The sequence below is a fragment of the Myodes glareolus genome, chromosome 4 (genome assembly GCF_982192425.1).
Source record: "Myodes glareolus chromosome 4, mMyoGla1.1, whole genome shotgun sequence".
Taxonomy (NCBI): domain Eukaryota; kingdom Metazoa; phylum Chordata; class Mammalia; order Rodentia; family Cricetidae; genus Myodes; species Myodes glareolus.
In genome coordinates, this window is record NC_142029.1 from 67,177,650 (window position 1) to 67,189,814 (window position 12,165).

A 12,165-nucleotide genomic window follows, 5' to 3' on the forward strand; every position below is an offset into this window, starting at 1 on the left:
TCACAAGAATGATCTTTCTATTATTTTCTTCAGTGCAACATTGACATCCTTATTCCTCAGACTGTAGATCAAGGGGTTGAGCATGGGAACAATGATGGTGTAAAATACAGAAGACACTTTGCCTTCATCCATGGAGCTGGAAGATGATGGGTTCAGATACATAAATGCAGCAGAACCAAAAAAGACAGAAACAGCTGCGATGTGTGAGCTGCAGGTGCTGAAGGCTTTGGACCTTCCTTCAGTAGATTTAATGCGGAGGATGCTGATAATGATGAAAAAATAAGAACTAAGGATGGTCAGGGTTGGGGCAATGATATTAATGCCACTAAAAATTAGAATCATCAATTCATTAACATAGACACTAGAGCACGAGAGTTTAAGGACAGAAATAAGGTCACAGAAATAATGATTGATCAAATCAAATTTGCAGAAATGAATCCTAAACATACATCCTACATGAGCTGATGCGCAAACCACACCTATAATATAAACTCCAAAAACAAGAGAAAGGCAAGCCTGTTGAGACATGATGATACTGTAAAGCAAGGGGCTACAGATGGCAACATAGCGATCATATGCCATTGCAGCCAGCATGTAACATTCTGAAATAGCAAAAAAAAGAAAAAAGTAAAGTTGAATCATGCACTCAGTGTAAGAGATGTCATTATTCTCCTCCACAAAGTTCACCAGCATTTTGGGGGTAATAACAGTAGATTGGCAGAGATCAATGAAGGACAGACTGCTGAGGAAGAAGTACATGGGGGTGTGCAGATGGGAGCTGAGCAGGATCAGGATGATCATTCCCAGGTTCCCCAGCACTGTGAGCAGGTAGATTCCAAGGAAGAGGAGGAACAGGGGCAGCTGTAGCTCTGGTTGGTCAGTTAACCCAGAGAGAAAAAACTTGGTCACTGTGGAGTGGTTACCATTTTCCATTCCCTCTGTTCAGATTCTGAAAGCAAAAAATATGGTCTTTTGAGAGACATGGTTGCTCTTCTTTTGGAAGAACCCCCTAAAATTCTCTATGATCACTTCCTTCTGTACAAACTTCATTTGGTGGAAGTTATCTAACTTATCTACTAACTTTTAGTTTCAAAATTAATAATGTTTTATAAAAACATTTGTGTTTGTAGTGTTGAAAAGCTTTATATTGTCTATTTTCTATAATCAGCATGTCAAATCTTTGAACCTAGTGTTTTCTAAGTCACATCATTTACTAAAACACATATTTGGAAAAATGAAGTAGCTTGTTTGAATCATGACTTTAAAATATTTTAGAGAGAATAATTTCACTTAACTCATAAATGGAAGAGATTTTTCAAATAAATTTCTTGTTAACTATATTCAACCAATTGTTAAGCAAATGATAATTACTGACAAAATTCTGGTAATAATGCTATTAGTGTCCCAATTTTTTTTCTTTTTTTCCTTTCAACTTTTGTGAATTAGAAGGTATGAAAAGCCAAAACAGAAAATGAATAGTTACAGGTTTCTTTCCTTGTTCTGTTACAAAGTGAATACATATATTAACTATTTCAAAGAGTAAAATTTCATAATGAATTAGAAGTGAATTATTTTTATTTGAAGATGATATGATTATATACATAAGTGACTCTAAATTTCCTCTGAAAAACTCCTACAACTGACAAACACTTTGAATCAAGTAGCTAGATACATAATCCACTTACATATATCAGTAGCCCTCCTTTAACAAACTGACTGAAAAAGAACCCAGAGAAACATCTTACACAATAGTCTCAATTAATATAAAATATCTTGGGCTAACTCTAACCAAGCATGTGAGAGATTTTCATGCTAAAAGTTTCAAGTATTTGAAGACAAAAAAAAAGATAGAAAGATCTCCCATGCACAAGGTAAGTAGGTTTTACATAGTAAAAATGGTCATACTACCAAAAGCAATCTACAAATTCAATACAATGCCCCTCAAGATTCAAACAAAAATTCTTCACAAATCTTGAAAAGACAATTCATATAAAACCCCCTCCAATTCAATGAAACAATAAAATTCATAGACTCATAAAAAGCAAAGGAAAATGCAGACTTCATGAAAATACAAATCTTATAACAAATAATAGTATATTACTATAGGTTAGCATAATACCTTATTGCTCAGTGATACCTAAAAACTAATTTGATATGGCTTCTCAGCTCACCTACTATTATATTGGAATACAGCAAAGAGGTCAAAATGATGACTGATGGTTGAACCAATGGGCCTCTTAGTGGTCACCATTTGCCATAGCTGTGCTTCTCATCCCAAGGTTTTGCACATGCTTGAAGTTCTTCTGTAGTCCATGAACTTAGCAAGCACTGATATAAAGCTATTATGACACATTTCACAGCTTTAGGTGTGGCTGTTCTTGCTAAGGAAATTATACTGGCATGATAAAGTCCAGAAGTTGTAGGGTGCTTGGAAAATCTTTAAGGCGATATAATTAGTATGCAGCTTTTGTGTTGTAAGACAGTTTATGATGTTTGATACCACAGAAGGTACACTCTTTACAAACAATAAGGAAAAATTATGTCAGTTTGATATTTTAAAAGGGAACAAGTTACTTAGCCCTGCTCATGGACTTGCGCAGTCCTAACTCTGATGATAACTTGCTTTCAAAATATAGAGAAAAGACTCCATTCATTAATTTTGTGAAACCACAGATTTCTCATTGGTCTCCTTGGTCCTGGTAAATTCTTCATGCATACTACCCACCTTCTCCATCTGTGATGGAAGCAGATGCCTACTTAAAACTCCTATACTAGGTGACAGTCATTTATTTTTATACGTTTTAGTTTGCTGTTCATTCTACTTGAAAAATGTCATCAAGCACTTTTTCTTTGTTATTTGGTAAATATGTATTTCCTTTTATACTCATTCTAAAGCTATGGTTGACATGGGATGATTCTCCATAATTGTGTATTAAATTCATCTTTCCTATACCATGCTCAGAGTGTTGTAAGTGTTTTGAACTGCACACTTGCTTCTTGGTCTGTCAGCTACCCTACTAACCAAATGACAGGTTGGACTTATTTGCCTATTTCCCCAAAAATACAAGTATGCCACAATGAAGGTTTATAAAGGAAGGTCCTTTCAGTAATAAATGAAGAATAAGATTCTGCCTAACTTAAGACAGGCATTGCTCCAGACATCAGAGTCCTAAATGACCTGTGTGGTTATATGAGACCAACACACTCACCTTATTTCTGCTCCAATTCTCAATTTCAAGTTTATTTGCCAGCTGCAAATGGCATTGATCTTATAATTTGGAGAAGCATGTTTCCAGCATTCTACAGTCAGTATTGGGAAAGCCAGACCAAGTCTTCAAGGGTAACAGTATCTGTGAGCCAGGTCTGTATCTCTTGTCAGTATATTTCAGGATCACTAAATGCAGATTTTATTTCACATGTGTCTTAACTAGAGCATCTGTGAAGCACTGAGATGAGTTTATCCTCTTCAGGTACTGTCTGTCAGCAAATAAACATTCCCTATGGACTCTCATTATTCTAGAAACATGCTCATGAGAAAAATAAGTAATTATAAATACAAACTCCCTATCTGCCTAGTTATTTTTCAAATTGGTCCTTGTCATTTCTTATCTTTCACATCCAATTAACGATTTTGAGTATGTGGATTGCTAAATAGCTTTGTTAAAATACTTACTCTGATTCAGTAGATGTGGATGGGTGTGAGATTTTATATAGTTCTTAGGAACCTCTAGCTAATACAATAGACAGATCACACACTGACAAATCCAGGTTTTACAGGAACAATGCCTTTGCTGATGAGTTATATCTTGTTTATTATATGTTTAAGGATTTAAACAATAAATCTAAGAAATTTCCAGGAATCCACATGGATGACTCCAGCTAAATCCCTAAACAATAGTAGAGAGGGTGCCTGAACTGGTCTTGACAGATTGGTCAGATTGATGACTATCTTAAATGTCATCATTGAATCATAATCCAGCAATTTATGAAAACAGGGGCAGAGACACAAAGTAGAGCTCTGGGTTGAGCTCCAAGGATCCAGCTGTAGAGTGGGAGGCATGAGAATATGAGCAAAGTGGTCAAGACCATGATGGGTACACCCACAGAAAGAGTTTATCTGAGCTCACCACCTCCTGCTGGACAGGGAAGGGAACAGCATAGGACCAAGCTAGACTCTCTGAATGTGGGTGACAGTTGTATGGCCAGGGCCGACTGCGGGCCACTGGCAATAACACCAGGACCTATCCCTACTGCTTGTACTAACTTTTTTGGAAGCCATTCTCATTGGATGGATAACTTGCTCAGCCTAGATACAGTAGGGAGGACCTTAGATCATCCTCAAAGTAATGTGCCTTACCTTCTCTGAAAAGTGGATGGGGGTAAGTGGTATGAAGGTAGAAGGAATGGTAGGAGGGGAGAAAGTGGGAACAGGGATTGGTATATATAATGAAAAAATAGTTTGTTGTATTTTTTAAAAGAATAGAAGAAATAATCTATTCAGTACTTAGTAGATTGCAAAACTATTATTAACAGTATTCCCAAGTTAAAAATGACGTTTACTTGCTCCTAATTTACAGAATCCCAGAAAAATAATAGAATGATCAAAATGAAGGAGATTATGGGCACCATTATTACTATATAAGAAGATGAGTTAGATGGGTAGAGAGAAGGGAGAAGGGGAGGATTGGGGAGAGCTTGGGGGAATGGGATGGGTAGGATGGAGGAAGGGTGGATATGGGAGCAGGGAAGTAAATATTTTAATTAAGGGAGCCATTTTAGGGTTGGCAAGAGACTTGACTCTAGAGGGGTTCCCAGGTCCAAGGAGATGTTCCCAATTTGTTCCTTGGGCAGCAGAGGAGAGGGTACCTTAACTGGCCTTGTCCCATAGCCACACTGATGAATATCTTACATATCACCATAGAACCTTTATCTGGTGATAGATGGAGATAGAGACAGAGACCCACATTGGAGCACTGGACTTAGCTCCCAAGGCCCAAATGAGGAGCAGAAGGAGGGAGAACATGAGCAAGGAAGTCAGGACCACGAGGGGTGTGTCCACCCACTGAGATGGTGGGACTGATCTAATGGGAGCTCACCAAGGTCAGCTGGACTGGGAGTGATGGAGCATGTGATCAAACCGGACTCTCTGAATGTGGCTGTGACTGGGAAGCCAAAGACAATGGCACTGGGTTTTGATTCTACTGCATGGACTGGCTTTGTGGGAGCCTGGTTTGTTAGGATGCTCTCCTTCATGGACCTGGATGAAGAGGGGAGAACCTTGGACTTCTCATGGGGCAGGGAACCCTGACTGCTCTTAGGACAGGAGAAGGAGGGGTGGGGGGAAGAGAAAAAGGAGGTTGGGAGAAGGTGGAAATTTTAAATAAATAAATAAATAAATAAATAAATAAATAAATAAATAAGATGAGTTATTTCATAACTTGAATAGTTAGAAACCAGAGCAATCCAAATTCTCAAATTATTAAAATCTTTGTAAAACTATCCTAATTATCTTCTATGACGATAAATTTATTTTGTTTTCCTAAATTGTTCCTTAATTTTCTTCTATTAGCAACAAAAATAGTATGTTCTCATATTAAAAATTATCCTATAAAAGAGAGTTAATACTTTATGCCATTCAATATTGTATACCAGATTAATGTTCTAAAAAACTTAATATAGTGTTGGTGCTAATTTGCATTGGAAAGAATTATAGGTAACAGACATACATAGCCTCGTAATTCAGGAAACAATTGTACTAATGTGTATATTTAGTAAGTCAGTAACTTATGTGAGATATTAGAAATTCTATAAATTTCAAAAAAATCTGAAAATATTATATGGGTAATAGTAGAAACAATTAAAAGTTAGTGATATTTACATGAATGTATAGTGCCTATCTCCACTTATTCTGCATATCCCATTTTCAAGAAGTCTTGAGCTCTTGATTTACATTTTATTTTTATTTATTTTTACTAATATCATTAATTTGTATACATATATTATTATTGTAGTTGAGTTTGTTATTTCCACCAATGCACAATAGATTGAAATGATAATTGCCTTAATCTTAGATCCACAGAGATCATGAATGCTTAGACATATGCTGTTACAGTGAGATTCAACTATATGCTGTGTTAAATTTGACACATAGCATAGTTTCAGAGTCCCCAGTGGCAGTCTCTAGAGTTGTGAGCATTTTGTTTCTCTTCCCTTCATCTGAGGTCCTGGAAAACCTTAATGTGGAGGATCTAAAAGCCTGTGAATAAAAATAGTAGACTAACTGGAGAATAATCTAAGTATTTAGCTAGTCCCACCAAAATTAAGTAACTATATAAATAAATAATAAACAGATAGATGATAGATAGATAGAAAGAAAGATAGATAGATAGATAGATAGATAGATAGATAGATAGATAGATAGATAGATAAGATCAAGTGCAAAATATCTGTCCTTGATCAAGCTGGCTAGGTTACTGTGGTTTTCAGTAATTTAGTGTTTTTCTGCTTTTTGCCACATTTACTCCAGTTTATTTTACATATATGTCACTGAATATGTACCACAAGTTTTCCTGATATTATCATAGTGGAATTATGTTCTACGTTGGGTATGGATAATTTTCAGAAGTATGAGGGTTTGTTTTGTTGTAATTAACACTATTCCACAAATTTACATTGTTGAAACATGAAGTGTCAAACTTAGTTGTTTATAGTTTACAAACTTGATAACCAAGAAAAACTAAGTGTCACTTTAAGGATTTCTTTATGAACAGGTTTTAATCAACTTAGAAATCATACATTATCTCAATTGGACCTGTTTGCCAAAGAAATTCTGCCCAAGACTAAACCTTTTAAATTTTATGTAAAATAGAGCAGAATGTCTTTACTATTTAATGTATCCTTAAAACATGGACACAAATGAACTTAAAAAAATTTGATTAGCAAAACTTTACTGAATTAAATCTAGTTTAAATATAGTGGTAGCTCCTTGTAGTGATATCAAACCATTAATAAATGGGCAAAGTGCGAATATCAGAAGCATCTCTAAATATTTCATGAAAGAATAAGGAAATCATTAAGGGTGTATTAAATTTGACAAACAATTCTAGCACTGGGACAGCCAAAGCTTTACAAACAGTAATTTCTGCTTAGTTTTATTAGTCACAATGAGTTTGGCTAAATCTCAGAAGTGCAAACTCAAATGATCAATGGAGAAACCACAAGGATACTGGAACAAGCTCAACACATAGAGGTATCTATAAAAATTTTGAAAATTGAAATCAGGTGTCTGAAATAATATATACTAAAAAACACATATCATTCATTGAAGAATAGGCCAGCAAATGGACTTTTTCAGAGTAGAGATTTCCAGACTATAAATTACAAGCATTATAGTTCTAAGTACACAAATTTGAACTTAAATGGCAAATCATTTAAAATCATATCCTTTTTCTTGAAAATAAGAAACAAAATTTTCATAACCAACTGTACAAAGAGATATAAAGTTGATGGGATTCATGTCAGTTAAGTAAGTTGATGCCATCCTCAGTATTTCAGTTACTAGAGTCTCTATGATGTATATATAATAACTTTTTTTATAATAAATAGTGATGTGTTTAGCCGGACAGTGGTGGTGCATGCCTTTAATTCCAGCACTCAGAAGGCAGAGGCAGACAGATCTCTGTGAGTTGAAGGCCATCCTTGTTTATAAGAGTTAGCTCCAGAACAGTCCCCAGAGCTACAGAGAAACCCTGTATTGAAAAGCCAAAAAAAGAAAAAAGAAAAACATAAAGAAAAAATAATGGGCAATTATCAAAATGCAATATAATAAAATGTTATTAGTATTTAAATATTAATAACTGGATTAAAATGAGCAATATGGGGTCAAACCATCTATCAGCTGATAATTCTATACTAATAAATAAACCTTAGTTTAGTTTATGTGAATGATTTTCTGTCTAGTATTTTCTTCAGGGCAACACTGACATCCTTATTCCTTAGGCTGTAGATCACGGGGTTCAGCATGGGCACAACAATGGTATAAAACACAGAAGACACTTTTCCTTGTTCCATTGAGCTGACTGACGATGGCTGTAAGTACATGAATGCAGCAGAACCAAAGAAGACAGCAACAGCAGAGATGTGGGAGCTGCAGGTGCTGAAGGCTTTAGACCTACCCTCAGTGGAACTAATGCGGAGGATGCTGGCAATGATGAAGATGTAAGAAGTAAGAATAGTTAAAGTTGGGACAACAATGTTAAAAGTACCAAAACATAGTATCAACAATTCATTAACATAAGTGCTAGAGTGAGCCAGTTTCAGGAGGGGAAGAAGATCACAGAAATAGTGGTTGATCACATCTAAGTTACAGAACTCAACTCTGATCATAAAGCCTGTGTGAACTGATGCACAAACCACACCAATAATATACACCCCTGAAATTAAGGAACTGTAAGCCCTCTGGGACATGGTTATGTTGTAAAGCAAAGGGTTACAGATTGCAGCATAGCGATCATATGCCATTGCAGCTAACATGTGACACTCTGCAATGGCAAAAATGAGGAAGAAGTAGAGCTGAGTCATGCACCCAGGATAGGAGATGATGTTCTTCTCTTTCACAAAGTTCACCAACATTTTGGGGGTAATAACTGTGGAATGACAGAGATCAATGAAGGACAGACTGCTGAGGAAATAGTACATTGGTGTGTGCAAGTAGGAACTGAGCCCAATGAGGGTGATCATGCCCAGATTCCCCACAACAGTGACCACATAGATTCCTAGGAAGAGGAGGAAGAGAGGCAGCTGAAGACCTGGATTCTTTGAGAGCCCAGTCAGGATAAACTCATCCACTATACAATGATTTCCTGCTGCCATATCCTCTGTTCAAATCTGAAAAAGAAAGTAATGTAACTCTGTTACAGTTCTTCCTATTGTTTTTAACATATAAAAAAATTCTGTCTACATATAACTTTCAGCTACATGAGATTTGAATCTCTTTATGATAGTCAAACCTACAGAAATATATGTAAATTAACTTTTTTAATTTAATAATTAATTTTTTAACCTAGAATACATACTACATAAAATACTACCTCTGAGAAGATTAAACATTTTAGTGAGTTAAAGCTTGCATCTCCTCTTGAGGACCACATCTCAAAATATCCTAAGGTGTTTTGGTTGCTACCAATGGAGAAAACCAAGCAATAGTCTCAAACCAACTACAGATGTTTGCTCCATAACAATTGAAAGCATGGCAAGATGTCCTCAAGAGTGCAATTGGGGCACTGAAATGTTGGTGCTAGCCAACAGCTATCTAACTGGACTTAAGAGCTATACAAAACCAGGCCGGGTAGTGTAATTTAGCCCAGTTCTCATGCCTCATGTAGTCATAGGCCCTAGAGGAGAACCTAATACTCTGCTAATTCCATTTTCTTAACCCAATATATTTCTAAATGTATTTGAAATACTTATTTTTGCAGCTACAGGCATATTTAACTCACTTTTCACATCAAAGAAACTTCTTTCTGTAACAGATGGAGACCATTAGAGAAAACATAACATATCAAAATACAGATAACTAGCTACAAGGCTCCCATCCCCAAGCAACACATTTATAACATGACATCTGCCCATAAGACTCAGGGAACAAAACAAGACAAGAAGATTATAAGAACTGGAAGACCAGGAAGTCTACTCTAAGAAAGTGTCATGTGTAATGACAGGAAAGCTACACCCAAGATATCTCTAACTGTTTTTCCCAAAACAATAACAGCACAACACCAGTTGACATGCCAAGAAGATGTCAAAAATAGTATCAGGCTTTTATGCCTAGATAAAGAATCACAGCAATTAATGATTGGTGAGAGAGGCAGAATCAGTTTTGTAAAGGGTTGAACCTTCTAGAAGTTATATAAACCCAAGTGTTTATTCCTAAATGCATATAAACAATGCTGAATGGTCTCAGTGGATTTGTGTATATGTATGCACATATGCATGCATACATGTATTTGTATATGCGTGTACATATATGATATATACGTGTATATGTTTGTGGGCATGTGTATGTGTCTGTATGATAAATGTGAAAGAGAAATTTGTGGGCAGAATATGTGAATAGAAATGAACTCATGTATTAAATTAACAAAAATTTTTTAAATTAAATAAAAAACTATATTGATGCTTGCAAATCTTAATACTTATAGTCTATGTCAAGAAGTAACAGTGACTGACAATCTGAAAGAAACCTTTCCTGAAAGCATGGGATTAACTATCCCAAACTCTTTCAGGAACGAGCAGAGCTCTTCTTTTCAGACATTGTGTGTGTGTGTGTGTGTGTGTGTGTGTGTGTGTGTGTGTGTGTGAAAGCCAATATTTCCAAATAGTTATTTGACATTTTTATTAATTGAGCTTCGTAGTTTTCATTTTCATACATGTAAAATTATGCTTTAGTTATTCTTTTCTTATGTCTCTATCACCTACTCCCTGTCATCTATAGAATTAATTTTCCCACATTCTTGTGTTGTTGATTTGATCTGTGTATCATACACTAAGTTTATCCAAAGCCATCTGTATGACTGTGGTTCTAAATTGTCCAATTGAGTTTGGAGAGCTCACCGATGAGAACACAACTAAAGACAATATCTGCTTCTCACTCAGGCATTTTCAGTAGCCATGAACTCAGCACTGAGGGCTAAGCTTCAGTTGCAACTCTGAGTCAGTCTTGTGTGTGCCCAGTGCAGGCAATCAGAGTTCCAGAATGCAATAGTAGTGACACACCCCAGAGATGGTATTTGCTATTTAATATTATTAAATTTAAATAATGACTATTTCTGCCATAATACAATCAACTAAATAGACAAATCTGCAAATAGGCCATCTATTGCTTCTGAACTGATTTTTAATAGTATCTGATTCCATGATTAAATGGTGAGATACAATGTCAACGCACCTGTCTTCTTACTCAAATCCAATCATTTACCAGTCATCCTTTTTTTGTTTGTTATTATTTTTTTATGTCTTGAGCTAATAACAGTATAAAGTAAATGGTACCTTCACAGTAAATAGTTAGATGTGGTAAGTCAATTAGAAAGCAAGTAATTCTTGAGTGTGGCTGTTACTAATAGTCTACCAAATATTAAAGCAGTCATTACTTGTGAATTATCATAGCATGAAAAGCAGAAACATACTGAGGAAATCCAGACCCTAATATTATGCTCTGTTAACTTAAATTATTACTTGTTAAGATATTTAATGTGTTTTGATTTAACCTTGGGATGGAAATTTCATTTTCTTCAAAAACATTCAATTTTAACAATTTTTAAATTAATCACTTTAAGTTACAGGTTTTGCTTAGCTTTGTCTTTAATTGGTAAATTTGTTTATATATTTTCGTTATAAGAAAACAAGTTATTTTTAGACATTAAATAATTTCTTTAATATTTTCTTTCAGATATTTTAACTTCAACTTTTTTGGGTTATCTCTAAGTTTTCTTCAGACTTATTTTGTTGTACTAGGAAGACAAATTTTAGTTTTAAAATATTTATTATTTTTCATAATTCACTTCCTAGTCACTTAGGAATCACTTTTGCATATATAGTGATTATAATTATTAGCATTTAAGGTAACAGAGCTTACAAAAAGGTGATATAAAAAATCAATAGAAAATATTAAGTATACATTGTCACTAACCGTTAATGAAATTTAAAAAGTACACCCTATGCACATCTCTATTACAATAAGTTAAAATAGTCGTGACAATGCCAACTATTGGCAAGGAGTATTCAGATATTAAACAGATCTGTGTACAGTGTAAAACTGCTCTACTAATTTAGAAACAGTATCATAATAGACTCTAAATTTAAAAAGATTTTCATACTGCAACTGAAAAGTCTGTGCCACAATTATTATCCAGGAAAATGTCAGCCATTTTCTGACAAATGATGTGTACAAAAATGTGCGCAGTAGCTTTTTTCATGACAACATTTTGTCACTTCATTTTAAACATTCATGTTCAGCAGACCCAGTTATTTTTTATGTACATTATAAGTCTTTATTAGATTTTGATTTAGTATGTGTGCATGTGCGTGTGTTTGTGGGTGCATGTGTGTGTTGTGTTCACATGATAGTGCTCCCATTGGGGTCAGAGGACAACATGAGGGAGTTAGTTC

The 12,165-nt window shown here is 35.1% G+C and overlaps 2 protein-coding genes across 2 annotated transcripts; both read right to left on the reverse strand.

Annotated features, from left to right (window-relative positions):
- On the reverse strand, window positions 1-933 carry LOC125388808 (olfactory receptor 8G17-like). Its single transcript, XM_048417127.3, has one exon. The coding sequence runs from the start codon at window positions 931-933 to the stop codon at window positions 1-3; it is 933 nt and encodes a 310-aa protein (XP_048273084.3).
- A 7,002-nt stretch (window positions 934-7,935) lies between these two features.
- On the reverse strand, window positions 7,936-8,871 carry LOC125388815 (olfactory receptor 8G1-like). The gene has a single exon (XM_048417136.3). The coding sequence runs from the start codon at window positions 8,869-8,871 to the stop codon at window positions 7,936-7,938; it is 936 nt and encodes a 311-aa protein (XP_048273093.3).
- Between the last annotated feature and the right edge of the window lie 3,294 nt (window positions 8,872-12,165).

Excerpts from the sequence above, each read along its gene's own strand:
- LOC125388808 (XM_048417127.3), bottom strand. The coding sequence starts at position 933 with ATGGAAAATGGTAACCACTCCACAGTGACCAAGTTTTTTCTCTCTGGG.
- LOC125388815 (XM_048417136.3), bottom strand. The coding sequence starts at position 8,871 with ATGGCAGCAGGAAATCATTGTATAGTGGATGAGTTTATCCTGACTGGG.